Below are 22,947 nucleotides of genomic sequence, written 5' to 3'. Positions count from 1 at the left end.
GTTTTCAGTACTTTTACTTCTACTCCACTACATTTCAGAGGCAAATATTGTACTTTTACTCCACTACAATTGTTTGAAAACTTTAGTTACTTTGTAGATTTTTATTAGTATTACAAAACATACATTAACCACTTCAGCCCTATATACACATTTCGGCCATTTGAAAATAGCAGATCTACAAGCTCGCATTGTGAGCTTGTAGCTCGGCTATTTTCAAAAGATTGTTATACATTTGAAAACTTGTGAAACTTTAAGTACATTTGTCTGCCAATACTTTTGTGCTTTTACTCAAGTACAGGGACGCCCGAAGCCTGTCGTTGCATAAATGCGTACAAAACAATAAGAGTGGCCCGAGTTCAATTCGCTGATTGCATATCCGTTTTAAAGCGGATGCGGAAACTGGCTGTGTGCGTCTGTGTAATGTAAGGTTGGAAAATACCGGATACGGTAGGCGGGATCTAGACCGGATATGAGCACTGAGACTAGAAAGAGGCAAATAGAAACCCAGCACCAGAGCCACGCCCAGCACTGTCCTGTGGAAAGCCGGGTGACCCCGAGGTTCTTAACCAAAAAAGGGTGACAGACATGCAAAAGTGTCACTTTTCAGCTACAGTCACCTTTTTGAACCCAAATAGAGCAATTGTGTGACACCTGACCCGAAAGAAAACAACATGTTGTCACCTTTTTCACCTCGGGGCTGTTTGCATGCCTGGGGTGAGGTCTGGCAACGTTTCGCTCAGTTTATAAAATAACTGATACATTAAAGTTTAAACACAGCAATATGAAACAAACAAAACAAAAGGGAACTCTGGTAGCTTATTAAACTAGAATTAATGTTGGAGTTGGTTTATATAAAAAAAATATAAATATATAAAAACATTATTACATATAATTTCTGTCACATTTTCAAATGGTTGCATGACAACCAACTATAGCCAATCACAGCGACATGTGTCCCTCTGGGTTATGGGCTATAGACTCTGAGAGTGACGGACAAATATGGGAGGGAAAAGGAACAGTACAGTTTGTACTGTAGTGTTATCATCATACGTGACTTTTATTCTGAAAAGAAACAGTACAGTTTGTACTGTAGTGTTATCATCATAGGCTACGTGACTTTTATTCTGAAAAGAAACAACTTTTCGTACTGTAGTGTTATCATACCTGACTTTTATTCTGAAAAGAATAAAAAGTACAGTTTGTACTATCTGGACCCACAGCGTGTGATCGCCGATCATAACAGACTTCTATTCTGAAAATAAAAAGTACAGTTTGTGCCAAAGCCGACTCCAGCGCACTGGTCCTCAAAGGCCCCTTTTCCACCAAAATAACTTTGGTTCTAGAACTGGTTCCGTTCTAGATTCTTGGAACCATGGCGCTTTCAGGGAAACCGGCCGGCATTTCCACCAGTCAGTCAAAGTGTCAATTTCTCGAGGGAAATTCAATCATCAATGGCAGTTACAGTTTGCCCTTTCTTTTTTTATTTTATGATGATTTTTCGCTTGCTCTTGCCATTGTTTGTAACACATCTGCATCTTCCAACCTGTATAGTGAGAACGTCCACTTTGGTTCCCAGTTCAGGGCAAGAAAAAACAAGTATGTTTTGGTACCACTTCCGAACCGTTTCAGTGGAAACACTCTGAACTGGTTCAAAATTAGGTCCCCAGCAAAATGAGGAACAGTTAAACACTTAAAGGGATATTTCACTTTCAAACATGTTTGGGGTCATTTTACCGTCTACTCAGGCTTTTGTGAGCGCCCCAGACAGTTTTTAAGTTGCTTGATTCAGTAATTAGATATTTGATATAAATTGTATTGACACGCACCCTTCCTATACAAACACATTTTTGTAATTCAATTTTCAAAATTTTCCCAAACAATGTAAGAAATAAATGAAAAAAGGAATCGAAAGAACACAGCCGCCTCACGCATTAGGAGGGCAGTATGAGTCACCAGAACCAAGGACGGGTGTTTAATGTCAACCAATCTAACATGGTTAAAATGGAGTTTGAAGGTACAGCATTGGTGCTGGCAATTGAGCAACTAGGGGCTACGGGGAGGGTCCTGAAAGTGAGTGACAGGTGCGTCATTGGGACAGAATGGGCTGCAAGCTACTTAGAACGCGCTGGCTGCAAAAAACAGTCGGCACAACCTGAGTTTATCCATAGTTTGGTGTGACCGTGCCCTTATGGTGCGGTCACACCAAAGTTTTACAAATTCTACATACTGTATGAGACTATGAGGGCAGATTCTGCCAATGCTTTTCAGTGGGAACAGAGCGCTCTTTTGCAGAAATCCGCAAATGTCAACCACCCACTCCTTTCCCATTGAAACGCATTGGCGGAATCCGCCCGCATAGGTAAAATTCCAGTTGGGTGTGACCACTAATGATGAGCGGGCCGCGGGTCAACCTGCGGCGCGGGTGGTCGAGTCAGGAGGCAATTATGCGGGCTGCGGGTGAGCGGGTCAGCCGCTCTCACATGCAAAAAAAACAAAACTATTTTGAACAACATGCTTGTTTATTTAGCCCATGACAATGTTGTGCTACAGTAGACATTTAAAGCAACTTTGGGTACTTACAAGAGCGCTATATAAATCTGAGCTATTATGATGATTATCTTTTTTTTCCCCACCGCGGGTCGCGGGGCGGGTTGAGCCATAGATTTATATATGGGTTCGCGGGGCGAGTCATGAAAAAAACAGACCCGCACATCACTAGTGACCACCCTTAAGCCCTATTTAATGTTTTGGCTTTTTGAAAATACCTGGGGGAAAAAAAGAAACAGAAAAGAATAGCCAGTCTAAAAGCCCACAAGGCTTTGTACTTATGCAACAAAAAGGTGTTCGTATGCTGTATTTCGGCTGCTTGTTTCTTTCCCCCCCTTTTTGTTTGTTGACCCACCAACATAGAATAGAAAGAAGCAGTTTTTTGTTTTCTTGTTTATGTACACCAGACTCTGTACAACAAGCTATCAAAAAAAAGAAAGAATAAAGAAACATTTTATTCTTTAAACTATGGATACCAGAGAATATTCACAATGTCAGCAACGTTGTGGAGCGTTTTCACGAAACAATAGCTGTATGACCGTGGAAATAGAAGTGTATTTGAACTGCTTTTATAGGCCATAAGAGGAACCTTCTATAAGTCTGCCGGCGGACACCTATTGTCTCGTGAATGATTACGCTTCACCCCAGACAGCTCATTGAGCCGACTGCAAGTTAAAAAACACACTGTGAGATCTACTAATGTGCCGTGGTAGACAATTCGTAGACGATAAAACACACAACACTTGATAAAACTGAGATGCACAATAAAACATCCGCGAACTGCACTCCATCGCGGTAATAAACACTGCTCAAAGACATTAAGGGCACTATGATCCCTTCATTTCTTTTTTTTGTATATCATCGTTGTCGGGCAGAAATCTCTTATCTCTGTATTCTAACTTTTTGTGTTATTTTTGAGCGGTGCAACCGCTCCTATAAGAGGGTTTAGGACCCATCCGTGGCGAAAGTTTTTCTTTCCGTCGTGAAAATGTGTCTTTCGCTGTGACGCCATGCTGTGGAAAACACGCCCATAGGCTAAGCTTTAGAAGACGTGCTGTGATTGGCTAGCGAGACACATGATGAAATTAACTTCAAACTTCGCAGACGCGCTGTGATTGGCTAGCGAGACGCATGATGAAATTAATAATATTGTAAAAAATGTAAGCACGTCACTTCGCAGGACGTGCTGTGATTGGCTACCGAGATGCATGATGAAATTAATAACTCATAAATATCACCGCTCACTTCACACTGGGTGTGATTTTTTTTTGTAAATGAACGCCCCTACTTGCTCATACTACAGCGTCACACAAAAGGATCGAAAGTAGTAGATCTACAAGCTCGAAACGCGGCGCGAAGCGTCGCGTTTCGAGCTTGTACTACTTTTGCCGTTTTTTGAATTCTGAAAAGTAAACAGTTTTGGAGAGGTTTCCACCAGACAGAGACGATAGACACTGTGAGCAGTGTATAGACCTATACTAACAAAAAAACGCTGAAATTAAATAAGATATCAAAGTTTTCCCTTAAATCTTTTGAGCAGTATATATATATATATATATATATATATATATATATATATAGAGACGCCTTACACAATTAAATATACTGCAAATATACGTATAGATTCAAGTGCTTCGACACAAGACTGCAGGGTCTTGTTGACAAACAAAAACACTATAATAACCATGACAGACGACTCTCATATTGACCTCTTTGCCAATCACAAAGTGCTGGTCACTTGAGTGTTACTGTAGGCCAATTCATCTTAAACACGATGCTTAAAAGGAGTAGTTCAGGAGTTTGCTCTTGTCGCATTCCTGAGCCAATAATTTGATTACCGGCAGAAAGATGCTAATGTATGTATCCGGTAGGAGACTCAAAGGAGTCTCTTTCAGTCTCCTACCGGAAATACACCCGGTCGTCAAATTATTGGCTCAGGAATGCGTTAAAAAACTAAAACAATCTCCATGAATTCAAGGCTTCATGGGGTGTGTAATTGATAGATAAATAAGTCATTTTTTGTGGGTGAACTATTCCTTTAAAAATGGGTTTCATATGTATATTGATATATAATAATGATACAATATTTGTTAACCATAAAACTGTTTGGTTCACTAAGCTGTAACAATTGAGCATTTCAGTTCTCAACTTTCACTTTCCCGTGAAAAAACGTTGTAACTGAAAAAGGGACGAGAAGTCATTTGAATGCAAACAGGCTTCTGGACACAAAATGGATGGCTTCCTGAGCTATAACAGCCTTTAGGCCGTGTGTCCACCAAAGTGTTTATATGTTTTTTGTTTCCCCAGATTAAAATGCAAGGCACTCTTCTAAAATGCTCATCCATTTTTCCCCCAACTCTCGTCGAGCAGATTAAAAACGAATATTGTTCTTTTACTCCACTACAATTGTTTGAAAACTTCAGTTACTAGTTACTTTGTAGATTTTGATTATTATTACAAAACGTACATTAAACACTTTAGCCCTATATGCATTTCGGCCATTTGAAAATAGCCGATCTACAAGCTTGTCGATCTGCTATTTTCAAAAGATTTTTATACATTTGAAAACTGGTGACATACATTCTGCATAATGAGAACTTTCTACTCTTGGTACTTTAAGTACATTTTGATACCAATACTTTGGTACTTTTACTCAAGTACATTTTGAATTCCGGACTTTTTCCACCACTGTGGCGCTCCCGTTGAAAACGATTCAAAACATGCTCTGCGCTCAGGGGAAAAAACTAAAAAAACACCTTGGTGGACTTAGCCCCTAGTTTTGGACATTCTGCTGTTGTCGTTTCCCCCTAACCTGGACCAGTGTGTCAACCACATATCACGGCCAATATTTAACTAAAAAGAAAGAAAAAAACCTGACTATCATTCATAATACCTGCAAGTGTTAACTCACCACATCAGATGACTTACAGTGCAAAGACAGGTTTATTGCACAATGACACTTTGGTAAAGGTTTGAGTTGTGTAGTTACGTTGCCATGATGTAACTACGAATATTGGTGTCCTTCAATACGTTCTCCATAGATTTTAAAAAAAGTATGCATGATCTAAAATAGTCTCCCCGTTGGGTTTCACTGTGAAGAAGGTCTCAAAGTCACACTTTTGGCACACATACTAAAGTGAACACAGCACATTCTTGGGGAGACATGAATCTAAAAATCTACGGAGCAACTATTGAAGGTATCTCACCAATATTTGGAGTTAACAGTACATCATGGGTTGTTAAAGGGATATTTCACTTAAGAAAAACAAAGGGTCACTTTATCGTCTACTCAGGCTTTTGTGAGCACCCTGGACAGTTTTTAAGTTGCTTGATTCAGTATTTAGATATTTGATATTCATTTTTATCAGATACGCCCCTTCCTATACAAACCAGTTGTAACTTCAAACTCATCAGAAACACCCGTCCTTGGTTCTGGTGACTGATATTGTCCTTCTAATACGTGAGGAGAACGTGTTTTTTCAATTACTTTTTTCATTTATTTTTAATAATTTGATTGGAAAATGAAACACAATAAAAAAAAAAAGAAAATGAAAAAAGTAATCGAAAAAACACGGCCCCCACTTATTAGGAGGGCAGGGTGAGTCACCAGAACCAAGGACGGGTGTTTTTGCTGAATCTAACATGTTAAAAATAGAGTTTGAAGTTATAATGGGTTTGTATAGGAAGCGTGTCTGAAAAATGTAATATCAAATATCTAAATACTGAATCAAGCAACTTAAAAACGGTCTGGGGGGCTCACAAAAGCCTGAGTAGACGATAAAATGACCCAACATTTTTTTGAAAATGAAATATCCCTTTAACACAACCCAAACCTCTGCCAAAGTTTAATTGTGCTTCAAACCTTTTTGAGGGGAAAAAACACGATCTCTGTTAGTACATCTGCAGCCTTGTTTCCCTCGTCTCCTTGATCTGTCATGGCATGATAAGCGAGAGAAACACCAACACGCACGCACACTTTACAAAGTGATCCGAGGGTTCCTCTGTATCGACTTCATACACTTTAGAGTCAGAAATTAAAAGAGTTCTACGGAGAGGGGGCGAGCAATAAATGCCACCCTGGCTGTTGGCCGTTGGTGAAAACACAATCTCCTCCATTCAGTGGTGTGGGTGGCGGCTTACAGACGCCGGCGGCGGCTGCAGTTTCTCAGACGCGCGGTCTTTGTTGCTCTCCGTGTCCGAAGCCGAGTCTGTGTCCTGTGTCTGTTGTTTCATCCACATGTCAGCATACAGACCGCCTTTGGCGAGCAGCTCCTCATGTCTGGGAGACAGGAAGCACTAGTTAGTCCACGTATATACACTCAGTTCTTTTTTTGTGTCCTTGACATGAACAAGTTTGAGAACCACTGATATAGAAACGTACGTTTTTCTGAAAACTATTTTTGCGATTGTGTGCCTATTTTGCAGACTGTTTCGCCTAAACTGACACGCCCAGAGCAGGGTCACTAGGGTTCAAGTGGTTAAAGACATCATATATGCTGGAAATTCTAATAATGTGAAAAAAAACTCTACCTATTTTATGGCATTCTCAGAAACAATGCACAATGCAGTGTTGATTTTGACAGCAAATTTTGATTTAGTTTTAGTCATAGTCTTTTGAATAATATTCAATTTAGTGAGGTTATCTGAAATGTTTTAGATTTTGTCTAGTTTTAGTCGACTAAATATCATAAGATTATAGTCGACTAAATCTACAGTTGATTTAGTCGACTAAAATGTATGTTGTTGTATTCTTTTCATGTTACTCGTCTATTTTGTGTATATGTCTGTTGGTTTTTGTAAAAAAAAAAAAAAAAAGGAAGCAATCCATATGTATGAACAGAAATGTATAATATTACCCTGTGCTTCACAATAAAAAAGATTTGAAACATAAAATGTATGTTGTCGGTGCCTTTATAGCGTCGTAATGGCTGATTTTACACTTGTTTGCATGCTGAAAATAGCAGATCTACAAGTACTTGTAGATCTGCTATTTTCAGAGCGCAACACCCGAGCGCAACCAAACATAAATGACTTGTCATTTAGTTCTACTGGATCTCTTCTCCACTAGTCCCTCACTAACATTTTAGCCTCACTAACATTCTAGTTTTAGTCTAGTTTTTATATGTCATAGTTTTAGTCATCATAGTCATCATCATGAAACAAGACCGCAAGGACTTTCATGAACGACCTGTTAAAAGGAATTATCCTTATCCTTATAGCTTAGTTTTCAGTTAGTTTTCGTCAGCGAAAAAAGGTAGTTGACGAACATTTTTCGTCATAGTTTTAGTCGACGAAATCAAGACTAGCATAATGTCATATATATATTTTGTAAGTCAGTATTTGAACGGCTAAATCAGTCTGATGATTTAGTCTGTTTGTATGTCTGCTTTCAACCTGATGTGTCCAGGTTTTGGGCATTCAAAAATATTCAGCAAATCTCCAGAATATGAAAATAGCCGATGTACAAGCTTACGTCACGTCGCAATGTGAAGCGATGCAAGCTTATAGATCAGCTATTTTCATGCAACACTGTCTAACATCAAACCATAAGACTTATTACAGTTAGTGGTTAAACCGCCCTTACAGTTAACAGCAGAAGAGGAAGCGGGGTCATTCAGGTCAGTTTGGTGCATTACTGGCAAGCAGAGGTTATGCAACTGTGGGTTACGGTTATCTGCAAACGTTTCTGTGGTGAATGACTTGTCACTTTGGTGAACCCTGCCAGCCCTCTATGACACTTTGGCTCTCAAAGTGGGGTATGGGGACCCCCAGAGGCCATTCATGGGTTTCCAGGGGGTCCCCAGCTAAATGATTGATAGTTAGGAAGCAAATGGACCCTTACAGGTCTGTAAGGTTTAATAATAATAATCAAAAAAAAACTTCTCTTATGGGTCCTTGGCACAAAACAACTTTTTCAAATGGGGGTCCGTAGCCAAATACACATTGATATGGTCATCCTTGACATGGAAAAGAGTTTGACAATGCCCTGCTTTATACAAGACATTAAACAATGTATCTGAATGAGAGATACTCAGCCATCCAGGGGAGAGGGCTGCAAGAACGCTCACCCCAAAACACGCTCGTCCCGGGTCAAATCCGGTGACCTCGGAACGGTCAATACCAGGTATTCCTAAACTTAACCTCAGTATAACGATGTCTAATCCTAAACTTATTCCTAACCTTAACCTCAGTAAAACTATATCTAAACCTAACCTTATTCCTAACCTTAACCTCAGTAAAACTATGTCTAAACCTAACCTTAACCTCAGTAAAACTATGTCTAAACCTAACCTTATTCCTAACCTTAACCTCAGTAAAACTATGTCTAAACCTAACCTTATTCCTAACCTTAACCTCAGTAAAACTATGTCTAAACCTAACCTTATTCCTAACCTTAACCTCACTAAAACTATGTCTAAACCTAACCTTATTCCTAACCTTAACCTCACTAAAACTAATACAATAATACAAGAACCGCTGGGGGCGAGTGTGTTTTGGGGTCGAGCGTTCTGGTTACCGGGGAGAAAGTAGCCCTCACCTTCCTCGCTCTGCTATCTGGCCCTCGTTGACAACCAGGATCTGGTCCGCTCCAATGATGGTGGACAACCTACAGAACGCCACACAACCAAATCACATTGCATTATCGTGCCAGAGAGAAAAAAATGAAATAAAAATGTAAACAAACAATAAATCACAAATGTAGCACGAGACTTACGCGTATCCCTCTTTGGCCAAAAGAGGCAAACATTGTGAAAATAGCCGATCTACAAGCTCACAACGCCTCTTGTGAGCTTGTAGTTTGGCTATTTTCATGTCAATATGACTATTTTGGGGTTGTCCCCTGTTCAAATATGACTATTTTGGAGAGATCCCCAGTTCAAATATGACTATTTTTGGGGGGGATCCTCAGTTCAAATATGACTATTTTGGAGAGATCCCCAGTTCAAATATTATTATTTTTGGGGGGGTCCTCAGTTCAAATATGACTATTTTTGGGGGGGTCCTCAGTTCAAATATGACTATTTTGGAGAGATCCCCAGTTCAAATATTATTATTTTTGGGGGGGTCCTCAGTTCAAATATGACTATTTTGGAGAGATCCCCATGCAGTTCAAATATTATTTTTTTTTGGGGGGGTCCTCAGGTCAAATATATGACTATTTTGGAGAGATCCCCAGTTCAAATATGACTATTTTGGGGGGTCCTCAGTTCAAATATGACTATTTTGGGGGGGTCCTCAGTTCAAATATGACTATTTTGGGGGGGTCCTCAGTTCAAATATGACTATTTTTGGGGGGTCCTCAGTTCAAATATGACTATTTTGGGGGGGTCCTCAGTTCAAATATGACTATTTTTGGGGGGGTCCTCAGTTCAAATATGACTATTTTTGGGGGGTCCTCAGTTCAAATATGACTATTTTGGGGGGGTCCTCAGTTCAAATATGACTATTTTGGGGGGGTCCTCAGTTCAAATATGACTATTTTGGAGAGATCCCCAGTTCAAATATGACTATTTTGGGGTGGGTCCTCAGTTCAAATATGACTATTTTTGGGTGGGTCCTCAGTTCAAATATGACTATTTTGGGGGGGGTCCTCAGTTCAAATATGACTATTTTGAGGGGTCCCCAGGCCTGAAAAGTTTGGGAACCCCTTGCTCTTACCTGTGAGCTACCACCACGGTGGTGCGGTTGGCACAGACTTTAGCCAGAGAAGCCTGGATGTTGCGTTCCGTCTGCGTGTCGAGCGCCGACGTGGCCTGTTAATCAAATCAAACTGTATTTATAAAGCACATTATTACAACAATCGAAATTGACCAAAGGGCTGTACATGGAGGACAACAACAGAAACAGGCCGGTGCTACAACATACAGTAGTCACAGGACAAAGCAAAAGATAAAAACATATGAAACAAGGTAAATGACTAAACGTTTAAACAACATTAAAAGCTGGAGAAAAGAAGTGAGTCTTGAGGTGAGATTTAAAACCCCTGATAGACTGGGCAGTTCTAATGGGGAGGGGTAGGTACGCTGGTCCAGAGGGTGGGGGGCAGCAGCAGCAAAGGCACGGTCGGTCAACCCTGGTCTTTAGTCTCGTTTCGAGAACCTCCCGGAGCGACTTGTCCGCGGACCTCAGAGCCCTGACTGGAGAGTAGGGTTCAATAAGCTCTGCGTAGATAAGGAGGAGCCAGCCCATGTAAAGATTAAAAAATCACACCCTGTGTGACGTGAGTGGTGCCTTTGATGAGCCCCGTATTGACCCCCGTATTGATGTTGTCATCAATGTTTGTGGACAGACATACATACATACATATATACATACATACATACATACATACATACATACATACATACATACATACATACAGACATACATACATACATACATACATACATACATACATACATACATACATACATACATACATACATACATACATACATACATACATACATACATACATACATACATACATACAAACGGACAAAGCCAGATATAGGAGTGGTTGCTTTCGGCACGACTCAAAAATCACACCCTGTGTGAAGAGAGTGGTGCCTTTGATGAGCCCCGTATTGATGTTGTCATCAATGTTTGTTTATTGGACATACATACATACATACATACGGACGGACAAAGTCAGATATAGGAGTGGTTGGCACCACTCAAAAATAACACCCAGTGTGAAGTGGGCGGTGTGGTCACAGTGGTCATCACAGTGATGGAAGTTCACTTAAAGAAAAGAAATATTTCTGAAGTGTGTGGTGCTATTTATTAACAATAAACAATGGTTGGTCCACAATGGGTGATTCACTTAAAAAAAAAACATAAAAGTGTTTTTTTTTTAAGTGCATAGTCCTATTTATAGGGCTATGCACATGTGTCATGTGTTCACTAGCCAATCACAGTCCTGAATAGGGGTTGGGGGGGGGGGGGTACAATGGTGGCCAATCACGGTGCAGGGTTAGGGGGGTGCAATGGTGGTCAGTGATTTGCATTGAATGTGCAGGGTTAGGGGGGTACAATGGTGGCCAAACCACAGTGCAGCGAATGTCGATGTCCAAACCTCACATATAGGGGCGGTTGCACCGCCCAAAAATAAATAAAAGGACCTAAAAAATGAATTCTAAAATAGACAGGGAGTGATATGCTCTCACTTTTTTTGTGCCAATGAGGAGACGGTCAGCCGCATTTTTTTCCAGCTGCAAGCGCCTGAGTGCGACTGCTCAACACCTATATATATATAGAGCGTTATAATAATCAAGCCTAGAAGATATGAAAGCATGGATAGCCATTTCCAATTGTTTAGGGGGCTGTCACGATTACAAATTTATGTTGACGATTAATTATTACTCTTAATCAACATTTTGAACCTGTGAAATGGCACATTCTGCACAATGAGTACTTTTACTTTTGGTACTTTAAGTACATTTTGATACCAATACTTTTGCACTTTTACTGAAGTAAATTTTGAATACCTTACTTTTACTCGTAACAGTAATTCTAATACGCAGTATTGATCATTTTACTTAGGTCAAAAAATGTAGTACTTTTTCCACCACTATGAGTGGAAAGCAATGTTATATTCAGCAAAGACTGAACGTAGGGGCAGCATGTATAGGAGAAAAGAGGATAGGACCCAGGATTGAGCCTTGAGGAACTCCAGATGTAAGGGTGGCCGCGGGGGGAGAGAATTCCCCTAGCTGAACAGAGAAGGTTCTGTCAGTGAGGTAGGACTGGAACCAGGCTAAGGCAATGCCAGTGATGCCAACATGGTGTTCCAGTCTAAGAGAGCAGAATTCCATGGTGTACGATGTCAAACACAGCTGAAAGGTCAAGGAGCACCAGGACCGAGGCTACCACCACAGTCAGCTGTTAAAAGTAAGTCATTAAAACTGGCTGCGGCCCAGGCGTCATTTTACATTTTAGACCGGGTCGGGTTGAAACCGCATATGTCCAAAACTGTTACTTTTACAAAAGTAGCAGATCTACAAGCTCAAAACGTGTCGCGAATCTGACACTTTGCATGCTTTAGCCTTTAGCTGCGTGACGCTGTAGTATGATCAAGTAAGGCGTTCATTTAGAAGTAGAATGGGTCTTGATGGGTTGACAGTACAGCAGTACGTCTCACCTCATCCAGGAGGATGATCTGTGGGGCTTTGAGGATGGTTCTGGCGATGGCCACCCTCTGCTTCTCTCCTCCACTCAGCTTCAGACCTCTCTCCCCCACCTGGGTGTCGTAGCCTGTTTAGAGGGACCACACACACACACACACACACACACACACACACACACACACACACACACACACACACACACACACACACACACACACACACACACACACACACACACACACACGGTTCTGATTCTGCACAAAGAGCAGGACAATTCTGATTGGGAGCAGCGCCAGCTTAATTCATACCTTGACAGGAAGCTGTCATTCGTTCGTCATTTCCGTTCACGAAAATATATCTTAAAATATCTTTACATTAACTTTTAAATTTCCATTTCTGCTAGTCAGCAAGCTATGCTTAGATGATTTAGATTTGTATCGGATACATTTGCGCGACTCTAAAGAATCAGAATCAGGTTTATTGTCACATCACAGGTTTACAAGGTAAAGAAGTGGGTGAAATTCATTTTCGTAAGACGAAACAGAAGCGGGGAGGAGTCACGTCAGCTTTATAGCTTGATCATTTTCAGAGCCTCCGTTTCTCCAGACTGCATGACGGACGGACAGACAGACAGACAGACAGACAGACAGACAGAATGACGGACAGAGAGACAGACAGAGAGACAGACAGAGAGACAGACAGTATGACAGACAGTATGACAGCCAGCCAGCCAGCCAGACAGACAGACAGACAGACAGACAGACAGACAGACAGACAGACAGACAGACAGTATGACAGCCAGCCAGCCAGCCAGCCAGCCAGCCAGCCAGCCAGCCAGCCAGACAGACAGACAGACAGACAGACAGTATGACGGACAGAGAGACAGACAGTATGTATGACAGACAGACAGACAGACAGACAGACAGACAGACAGACAGACAGACAGCCAGCCAGACAGACAGACAGACAGACAGACAGACAGACAGACAGTATGACGGACAGAGAGACGGACAGAGAGACAGACAGAATGTATGACAGACAGACAGAATGTATGACAGACAGACAGAGAGACAGACAGTATGACAGACAGAGAGACAGACAGTATGACAGACAGACAGACAGACAGACAGACAGACAGACAGACAGACAGACAGTATGACAGACAGAGAGACAGACAGTATGACAGACAGAGAGACAGACAGACAGACAGACAGACAGACAGACAGACAGACAGACAGACAGACAGACAGACAGCCAGCCAGACAGACAGAAGCATTTGAACATTGTGGGAGGCAACAGTCTAACCACGCTAAAGACTAAAGACAACATGGCGTGTGGACGTTAACTTGTGAAGTGTTTGTTTACCTTCGGGGAAGGCCAGGATCTTATCGTGGATGTCGGCGGCGATGGCGGCCTGCTCCACCTCGCCGTCCGAGGCGGCGATGCGCCCGTAGCGGATGTTGTCCCGGATGTTGTCGTTGAAGAGCACGGTGTCCTGAGGGACCACGCCGATGTGGGACCGCAGAGACGTCTGCTTCACCTGCACAGAAACATGACACAAAGGACAATATGACACAAAGGACAATATGACACAAAGGACAATATGACACAAAGGACAATATGACACAAAGGACAATATGACACAAAGGACAATATGACACAAAGGACAATATGACATAAAGGACAATATGACATAAATAACAGATGCAGCAGACCATGTAGGCACAAACTGCCTTAAAGGAGAATTCCGGACTAGCCCTTTTCTTACCTTTATCTGATATTATATCCTAGAACAGTGGTTCTCAAACTTTTTCATGTCAAGGACCCCCAAAATGATATGTATTTGTTTCAGGGACCCCCCAGAAGCAAAGATTTGAGTTACAAATGTTCGCTTTAAAAAGAAAAATACATATATATTTGTTTTCACTATTCTTACAAATAGCAGATCTACAAGCTCGTCGCGCTACGAGCTTGTAGATCTGCTATTTTTGAATTGCCAGACTATAAAATGTGGTTAAAATGATTGTGACGCAATATTAACAAATTTGGCTGGGGACCCCCTGGTACCTGGCGATTTAGCACAGGGACCATCTTTCACGTTTTAAGCTGCGGTGGACTCGGGTGGAGTTATGAAAATGTTCTACCACCACTCGTTCTAGGATATAACAACATAAGATAAAGGTAAGATTTAATGTATACGTTGTCGTACAACAGACAGCGATAATAGCCGATACATAAGCTCACAACGCGTTGTGCAGCTATCACTGCCAACTCCCACCGTTGGTTTTGGGGGAGAGAGAGTGTAGACAGAATGAGAAGTTTCCAGTGTTTGTTCTAAATGTGGGCGGTTCCAGATCAAATTGCAACGTTGCAACCGTAGCGAGCGGTCACCTTGGATATGTCCTGGCCGTCGATACGAATGCAGCCTCCCTGGACGTCATAGAAACGGAAGATCAGACGGATGATGGTGCTCTTGCCGGACCCCGACTGTCCCACCTATGGGAGATTGACACACAACACGGCAGCCAATCAAATACACAGACTCTTTTAACCATATTTCAGTATTCTTAGAATGATAACTCTCTAAAATGTTTGCACATTGTTTGGAAAGATGATATGTCTAGAATAACATGACCATAATAGGGAGGGACCTCAGGGTTGAAGTGGTTAAAGGGCAGCTTTGCTTTGTGTTTTCGTATTTTTTCCGTGTTTTGATATCATGGACTCAGACTGGCCCCTCCAGCTGATGTCAATCACCTTATTAAAGGGATAGTTCAAACTTTGTGTCTGCAAATATTAATGTTGTTAGATGGAGTTTACATATCTTCTTCTCCTTCTTCTTATGGGTGTGCTGCTGGAGAAGGTAACTGACACCTTAGAGCAGTCTGAACCAGTGGTTCTCAAACCTTTTCATGTCAAGGACCCCCAAAATTATATGCATTTCCCCCATCTCAAATATTTTGTTCCAGGGACCCCCAGAGGCAAAGATTTGAGTTACAAATGTTCGCTTAAACATATATATATATTCAGAGGTTTGCAAATAATGTTCAAGATTTTTCCAAAATAGCAGATCTGCAAGCTCATAGCGCGGCACTCGGTGCCGCACTATGAGCTTGTAGATCGCCCAAAGTACAATAAAACGTTAAAGTGGTTAAAATTACTGTGATGCTATTTTGCTGGGGACCCCCTGGAACCCTCGGCAAGGACCCCTGGGGGTCCCCGGACCCCACTTTGAGAACCAACGGTCTACACAACATCAAACGACATCATGTTTATCCTATAATAGGATTTGGGTGCAAAACTCTGTAAAGTTGCCGGCAAAAAAATGTCTCAACTTTGTGAGTAATGAATCTAATGATATCCACCATGCCCCACTTTCCTCCCGCCCTGAACTCAGTTACATGATCTTATCTTAGGAACGCTCCAGAGACGTACCAGGGCGATTGTCTGTCCCGGATGCACGGTGAAAGACACGTCCTTCAGAATCTCCTTCCTAAAATTACACACAAACAAAAAGAAAGAAAGGATTACGAGTCTTGCAAAAGAATAATCTAAATACTGTATACCAGTGGTGGAAAAAGTACTCAAATGTTTTACTTAAGTAAAAGTATCAATACTGCAATGCAGAAGTACTCGGTTACTAGTAAAAGTCCGGAATTGAAAATTTACTTGAGTAAAAGTACAAAAGTATTGGTATCAAAATGTACTTAAAACGTACCAAAAGTAAAAGTATTAAAATGTTTGAAAATAGCAGATCTACAAGCATGTAGATCGGCTATTTTCAAATAGCCTAGGTATAAAATAGGGCTAAAGTGGTTAAAGTGTGTTTTATAATGTAATTATTTATACCTACAAAGTAGCTAGTTACTAAAGCTTTCAAATGATTGTAGTGGCGTAAAATAAAAGTACACTATTTGCCTCTGAGATGTAGTGGAGTAGAAGTAAAAGTATAGACAATTGGAAATCCTCCAGTAAATAAAAGTACCTCAGAATTGTAGTTAAGTACAGTGCTTGAGTAAATGTACTTAGTTACTGCAGTATACTGTATCATAAGCAAAGAGAAATGGTGATCATGGCAGATGAACATCAACTCACCCGCTAGTGTAGCTGAAGAAGACATTCTCAAATTCCACTTTGCCCAGTTTGTAGAGAAGGTTGCCTGCGTTTACATCATCTCTCACCTGCAGAGGACAGTAAACATCGCACGCACACACACACACACACACACACACACACACACACACACACACACACACACACACACACACACACACACACACACACACACACACACACACACACACACACACACACACACACACACACACACACACACACACACACACACACACACGATTCAGAACGTGCACAGAAAACACCCAAAAGTCTTGAGAGCAACATTGTTTGTGAAACTAGGGCTGTCATGATTACACATTTAAGTTGACAATTACCTCACTGAGTGCCAGTGACGTGTTTCACGTGTTTTACCGCAATGGCGCTGGGTGCCAATGACGTGTTTGACGTTTTTGAAAAAGTATGAAAAAAAAACGTTCAGAACCCAAGATATCATCATTTGAAGATTTGCTGCTCCATTCACTTCTTGTTTAACTTATTACTGAAAAAGGCTGTATCTCGGCTCCTGAGCACTTTTTTTTTACTATGTATTTTTGGCTGGCAAAATGTTTAAAATAGCAAATCTACAAGCTCACAACGTGTCACATCGCTTTTGAACAAAAAACGTTCAGAACCCAAGATATCATCATTTGAAGATTTGCTGCTCCATTCACTTCTTGTTTAACTTATTACTGAAAAAGGCTGTATCTCGGCTCCTGAGCACTTTTTTTTTTACTATGTATTTTTGGCTGGCACAGTTCGCAATTATTTTTTTCATTTCATTGGCACTGAATGAGTTAATTGTCGCACAAATACATGTGATTAACGATGTAATTGAGTTTTTGACGTTGAACATTGGAACATTGCATACACAAATTGCAAAGGTCAGATATGACAAATAAGTGGGCGGGAACCCCTTTTAGTAACTATACCTTTCAGGACGGGAACCCCTTTAGGGGTTGTTGTTGCTATGTACAGTATATAGCAACATATAAAAGTTTAGAAAGAAAAAGATCTGCTATTTCTGCTATTTCTGCTATTTCTGCTATTTTTGGAAAATGTTTGAAAATATTTCAACATGGAAACGATTATGCAAAAATAGTTGTGATTATCTGAAATAAATTGCTTTATAGCGATGTAGTCGCTTATATGATTATTGTAATAAATTGTGTGGGGCCAAAGTGAGACTCACCTCTTCGTCCTCCTCAAACAGTTTGAACATGCTTTCCATGTCAATGAAGGAATTCTGGATCATCCTGTTGGCGAGAAAAAGAACATGAAAGCAAAGCAGGCAGGAGTGATTAAACCAGCATAAAGCCTGTTCACTAGAGATGCTCGGATCGCGGTTTTACCCGCGGCACACAGTTTGGGTGGATTTGGGTCAATCAAATATAATTATGAATTAATATTGGATAAACCGCAGGTGAAATAATGCGGGAATTAAATTCATGATATCTATCTATAGGCCTATTATAGCTTTTAAAAAGCACGAAATTTCACCGTGCGTGCGTTTGTAGTATTTTAATATTCCGTCATTTTACACCTGGCACAAATTGGCCGCTTACTACACCTTGCTTTGCAGGCAGCCAGTGTTGCCAGGTTGCGGGAGAAATAAGCAGCCAGGTCTATGAAAACAAGCCCAAAACAAGTGCCAAACAAGCCCAAAAGTCGCTTATAAAAAGCCGTCGTGGCAAAAAAGTGGTTGAAAGCGAAAGTAACTGAATGAAGACGTGCGCTTGTTGTTACCATGGTTGTGGGTTGTATACAGTCACTGCATGGCGACAGTGGTGAGTGACACTGTTTATAAGAAAACTAACGTCAGGAAAATAACAAATATTTGGTGCGGTTGGGGCAGATCTATAAATAGAATGATATAATAACCGCGGGTGGATGGCGGATGGATAATGAACTTGTAAACGTGGATTTGGGTGACTAAAAAAACCCATCTGCACATCTCTACTGTTCAGCATTTTACCCCCCCCCCCCCAAACAATAATACATTATTTGGGGGGGGTCCCCAGTTCAAATGTGATTATTTTTTGGGGGGTGGGGGTCGCGGCCTGGAAACGTTTGTGAACCATTTGTTCTACTTGTTGACAAAGAGCAGGGACGTGCACAGATAGACTCGAAGTGGTGCTAGAGCACCTGCCCTTTGCCCTCTTGACAAGAAGTGCCCTTTTTTTTACAGTTTACAGCAGGGGTCTTCAACAGGGGGTCCGGGACCCCTAGGGGGTCCTCAGAGTTACTACAGGGGGTCCGCCAAATCTTTCTGTGATATGATTTTTTTTGTTTACCATAACCACACGAAACCTAGCATCCCTTTTCTGAGGAGAACTTTAGCCAAAAATAGCCGATCTACAAGCTCACAACGCCTCGCGCTGCGAGGCGTTGTGGGCTTGTAGATCAGCTATTTTTGGCAAAGAGGTATAGGTGTAGAGGGGAAAAAGAGCAGACCAAGTAAACAAAAAAAAGTATAATTTACTTGAGCACCTGCCCCTCAAAATGTCTGTGCACGACACTGACAGAGAGAATAGTGTTTGTGACGTCTGCAGCGCTCTCACCTGTAGTATGTTCCAAACCAGTTGAGGGGCGTGTACAGCTGGATGATGTACGTACCAAACAGCACAAAGTCTCCAACCTACAAAACAACAGCTTTTCTTTCATCTTTTATGTAGACATTAACTCATTGAGTGCCAAAAGAAGTCAAAGAGGTCATGTGGCCTGACGCCCTGAGCGCCAGAAGGCGTCAAAGACGTCATGAAAAAAAAAATTCAAAATATATATATTTTTTTTTTGGAAAAACATGTTCAGAACCCAAGATATGATGATTTGAAGATTTGCTGCTCCATCCACTCCTTGTTTAACCTATAACTTAAAAAGGCTGTATCTCGCTTCCTAAGCACTTTTTTTTTTACAATGAATTTTGGCTGTGGCACTCAGAGCCAAAATTCAAAAATGAGCATGGCATCGAATGAGTTAAGGGGGAAAGGGGACTTTGTCACTTTACTTAAAAGGGATAGTTCACCCAAAAAATGACGTATTTTCTATCAATCACACACCCCATGAAGCCTTGAATTCATGAAGATCTTTGGGTTTTTGTCGCATTCCCGAGCCAATCATTTGATGAGCGGGTGTATTTCCGGTAGGACACTCAAAGAGACTCCTTTGAGTCTCCTACCGGATACATTAGCATCTTTCCACCGGTAATCAAATTATTGTTTTAGGAATGCGACAAAAACTCTAAATTCTCCATGAATTCAAGGCTTCATGTGGGATTGATAGAAAATACGATTTTTTTGGGGGGGTGAACTACTCCTTTAAGTGACAAAGTAAAACACACATTTCAATCATTAGATGATTCAGATGATACTAACAGTGGTGTAAAGTAACTAAGTGCATTTACTCAAGTACAGTACGATTATTATTTACTTTACTGGAGTATTTACAATTTGCAGTACTTTTACTTCTACTCCACTACATCTCAGAGGCAAATATTGCACCTTTACTCCATTACGATAATTTGAAAACTTTAGTCACTAGTTACTTTGTAGATTTAGATTATTATTACAAAACATACTTTAACCACTTCAGCCCTACATACATTTCGGCCATTTGAAAATAGCCGATCTACAAGCTCACAATGCGTCGCACCGCGACGCATTGTGAGCTTGTAGATCTGCTATTTTCAAACGATTTTTATACATTTGAAAACTCGTGAAATGGGACATTCTGCATAATGACTACCGTACTTTCTACTTTTGGTACTTTAAGGCCCGATTCCAGCTCCTCATGCTGTTAATGTTTAGCCTGGCTAATGTGACTCTGGACAGAAACCAGATTGAGGGAAGCAGTCCTTGATCTGCTCTGCAGATTACACAGATTATGAAGGGAATGTGACCTCTGATCTACAGAATAATAACAAAGAAAGGTATAATGAGTCTTGCAAAAATAATCGAAATACTGTATAATAAGCAAAAGAGAAATAATGAGTGATCTTGTGATCACAATCTACACAAAACCAAACCACACACCTGTTTGGTTTCCCCCCATATCTCTAGAGAGGGGCGTGGCTAACCGATTGGCAGACACGATCCATTGTGGACTCAAAGATAAGGACCAATCAAAACGTGCTCTGTGGTTGCATTTCTACCACTTTGCTCACTGTTGTTACAGCGTAGTTGTTACTATTACTGTCTGTCTGTCTGTCTGTCCCTAGAGCCTGGTTCAGCTCAAGCTTTCTTCCTGTTTAACCCATTAAAGGAGGAGTTCACCCAATAGAAATCTTATTTTCTATCAATTACACACCCCATGAAGCCTTGATTTCATGGATTTATTTTTGTTTTTGTGACAATAATTTGATGACCGTGTGTATTTCCGGTAGGAGACACAAATAATCTACTTTGTGTCTCCTACCGGATACATTAGCCGGTAGAAGACGGGAATCATATTATTAGCTTAGGAATGCGACGAAAACAAAAAAGAATCCATGGATTCAAGGCTTCATAGGGTGTGCAATTGATATAAAATAAGTCATGTTTTGGGTGAACTCCTCCTTGAAGGCTGGGAAAGAATCTGTGTCATTTTTTTTAATTTCTTTGGCTATTCAAAAACAGAAGATCTACAAGCTCATAGCTCATATTCAAATCTTTGAATATATATATTTATTTATTAAAACAAACATTTGTAACTCAAATCTTTGCTTCTGGGGAAAGAACTTATGTTGCTATAATCAGTTGTTCTCAAACTTATTCATGTTAAGGGCCCCAAAAATGACATGTATTTGGGCGTGGAACCCCATCTCAATATACATTGTTGCAGGGACCCCCAGAAGCAAAGATTTGAGTAAAAAACTTTCGCTTTAAAAAGAAATATATATATATACACATTTTCACGATTAAAACAAAAAATAGCAGATCTAAAAATGTATATACAGCCCAAATAAATCTGTTTTGAATGGTTTAAGAGATACTAGTGATTTGGTAGTATAATAATTCCAATATAAGCATACTTAATGTACAGACCCTTACTCACCAGGAGTTCATAAAGGAAGTGTTAAGTACTAAAAAACAAACAAACATACATACATACATCTGGGTTCAGTACCTGAAACTTTCCTTCTGTGACAAAGTAGGCACAGAGCAGAGAGCCGGCCAGCAGTCCAGATCCTATGACCAGGTTCTGGGTTTGGTTGAGGAAGGCCAGGGAGGCTTGTGTTTTCCATTCTGACATCTACACAACACAACACAACCATCACAAACATCAGTACCTTTCTGACATCTAAACAACACAACACACACATCAGTACCATTCTGACATCTACACAACACAACACAACACAACCATCACAAACATCACAAACATCAGTACCTTTCTGACATCTACACAACACAACACACACATCAGTACTAGAACTGTGACTAACAGTTAGGTTCAACATGGATTCATCTCTTGATTATCACATTTTATACCATTAATAATATGTGATTAATTTAGACCAAGGCTGGGGGAGGGGGAGGGGGGGACAATTGGAAAGAAGTGGACAATTGAAAAAGAATCCAATCATATAATTGGAAAAATAATTATATTAAAGAAATATATATATATATTTCTTAAAATGTAATTCATAAGATTGTCGGCATCCATATTTTGGGCATGTCATCAATGTCAAAATAGCAGATCTTCAAGGTCACGATCTGAGCTTGTAAGATCTGCTATTTTTCCCCAAATGTTTGCCCCCAGATGTTAGGTAGGGTTTGGGCATGTGGTTTAAATTGTCTCTTTCATGGTTTTGAGACATTTTCAAGCATTTCAAATCTTTTGCAGAAATAGCTGATCTACAAGCTTACAACGTGGCACTTTGTGATGCTTTGTAGATCAGCTATTTCTGCTATTTAAAAAAAAAAGAAAGTATAAAATGATTAAATATGCCAGTAAATAAGTTATTTGCCATATATACATTTATTATTACGAAGCCTACAAACAGAAATAATGTTTTTATTCATAATGTTCAATGCCAAAAGCGCAATAAAATTGTTAATCGCAATTGTTTGTGTGACAACTAATCGTCAACTTAAACACCGTGATGGTGAGTGACCCAGCTGCAGACGTGTACCTGGTACTTGAGGATGGCATCCTCAAAGCGGCTGACCTCATAGTTCTCTGCGTTGTAGTACTTCAC

The 22,947-nt window shown here is 40.6% G+C and overlaps 1 protein-coding gene across 6 annotated transcripts in view; it reads right to left on the bottom strand.

Moving 5' to 3' along the window:
* Positions 1–2,504: 2,504 nt before the first annotated feature.
* The window catches only part of abcb6a (ATP binding cassette subfamily B member 6 (LAN blood group) a), a gene marked incomplete at its 3' end in the record, with an annotated part of 160,583 nt that continues 140,140 nt past the window's right edge, over positions 2,505–22,947 (bottom strand). For 5 of the 6 annotated variants that reach the window (XM_084051657.1, XM_084051653.1, XM_084051652.1 and 2 more), the window contains 12 exons: positions 22,882–22,947; positions 21,873–21,998; positions 19,331–19,407; positions 17,962–18,025; positions 16,752–16,837; positions 16,092–16,149; positions 15,048–15,152; positions 14,022–14,196; positions 12,671–12,783; positions 10,207–10,301; positions 9,086–9,154; positions 2,505–6,826 (listed from right to left, as the gene is read on the bottom strand). In XM_084051657.1, coding sequence (XP_083907783.1) covers positions 6,664–6,826; positions 9,086–9,154; positions 10,207–10,301; positions 12,671–12,783; positions 14,022–14,196; positions 15,048–15,152; positions 16,092–16,149; positions 16,752–16,837; positions 17,962–18,025; positions 19,331–19,407; positions 21,873–21,998; positions 22,882–22,947 — 1,197 coding nt within the window. Of the gene's footprint in view, positions 6,827–9,081; positions 9,155–10,206; positions 10,302–12,670; positions 12,784–14,021; positions 14,197–15,047; positions 15,153–16,091; positions 16,150–16,751; positions 16,838–17,961; positions 18,026–19,330; positions 19,408–21,872; positions 21,999–22,881 lie in introns of those variants that run through there. The other variant, XM_084051656.1, reaches the window with a different exon arrangement.

The sequence above is a fragment of the Gymnoscopelus microlampas genome, assembly GCF_963454915.1.
Source record: "Gymnoscopelus microlampas genome assembly, chromosome: 24".
NCBI lineage: Eukaryota > Metazoa > Chordata > Actinopteri > Myctophiformes > Myctophidae > Gymnoscopelus > Gymnoscopelus microlampas.
The sequence above is the reverse complement of the archived record's forward strand: the minus strand, read 5'-3'. Positions and strand labels throughout refer to the sequence as shown.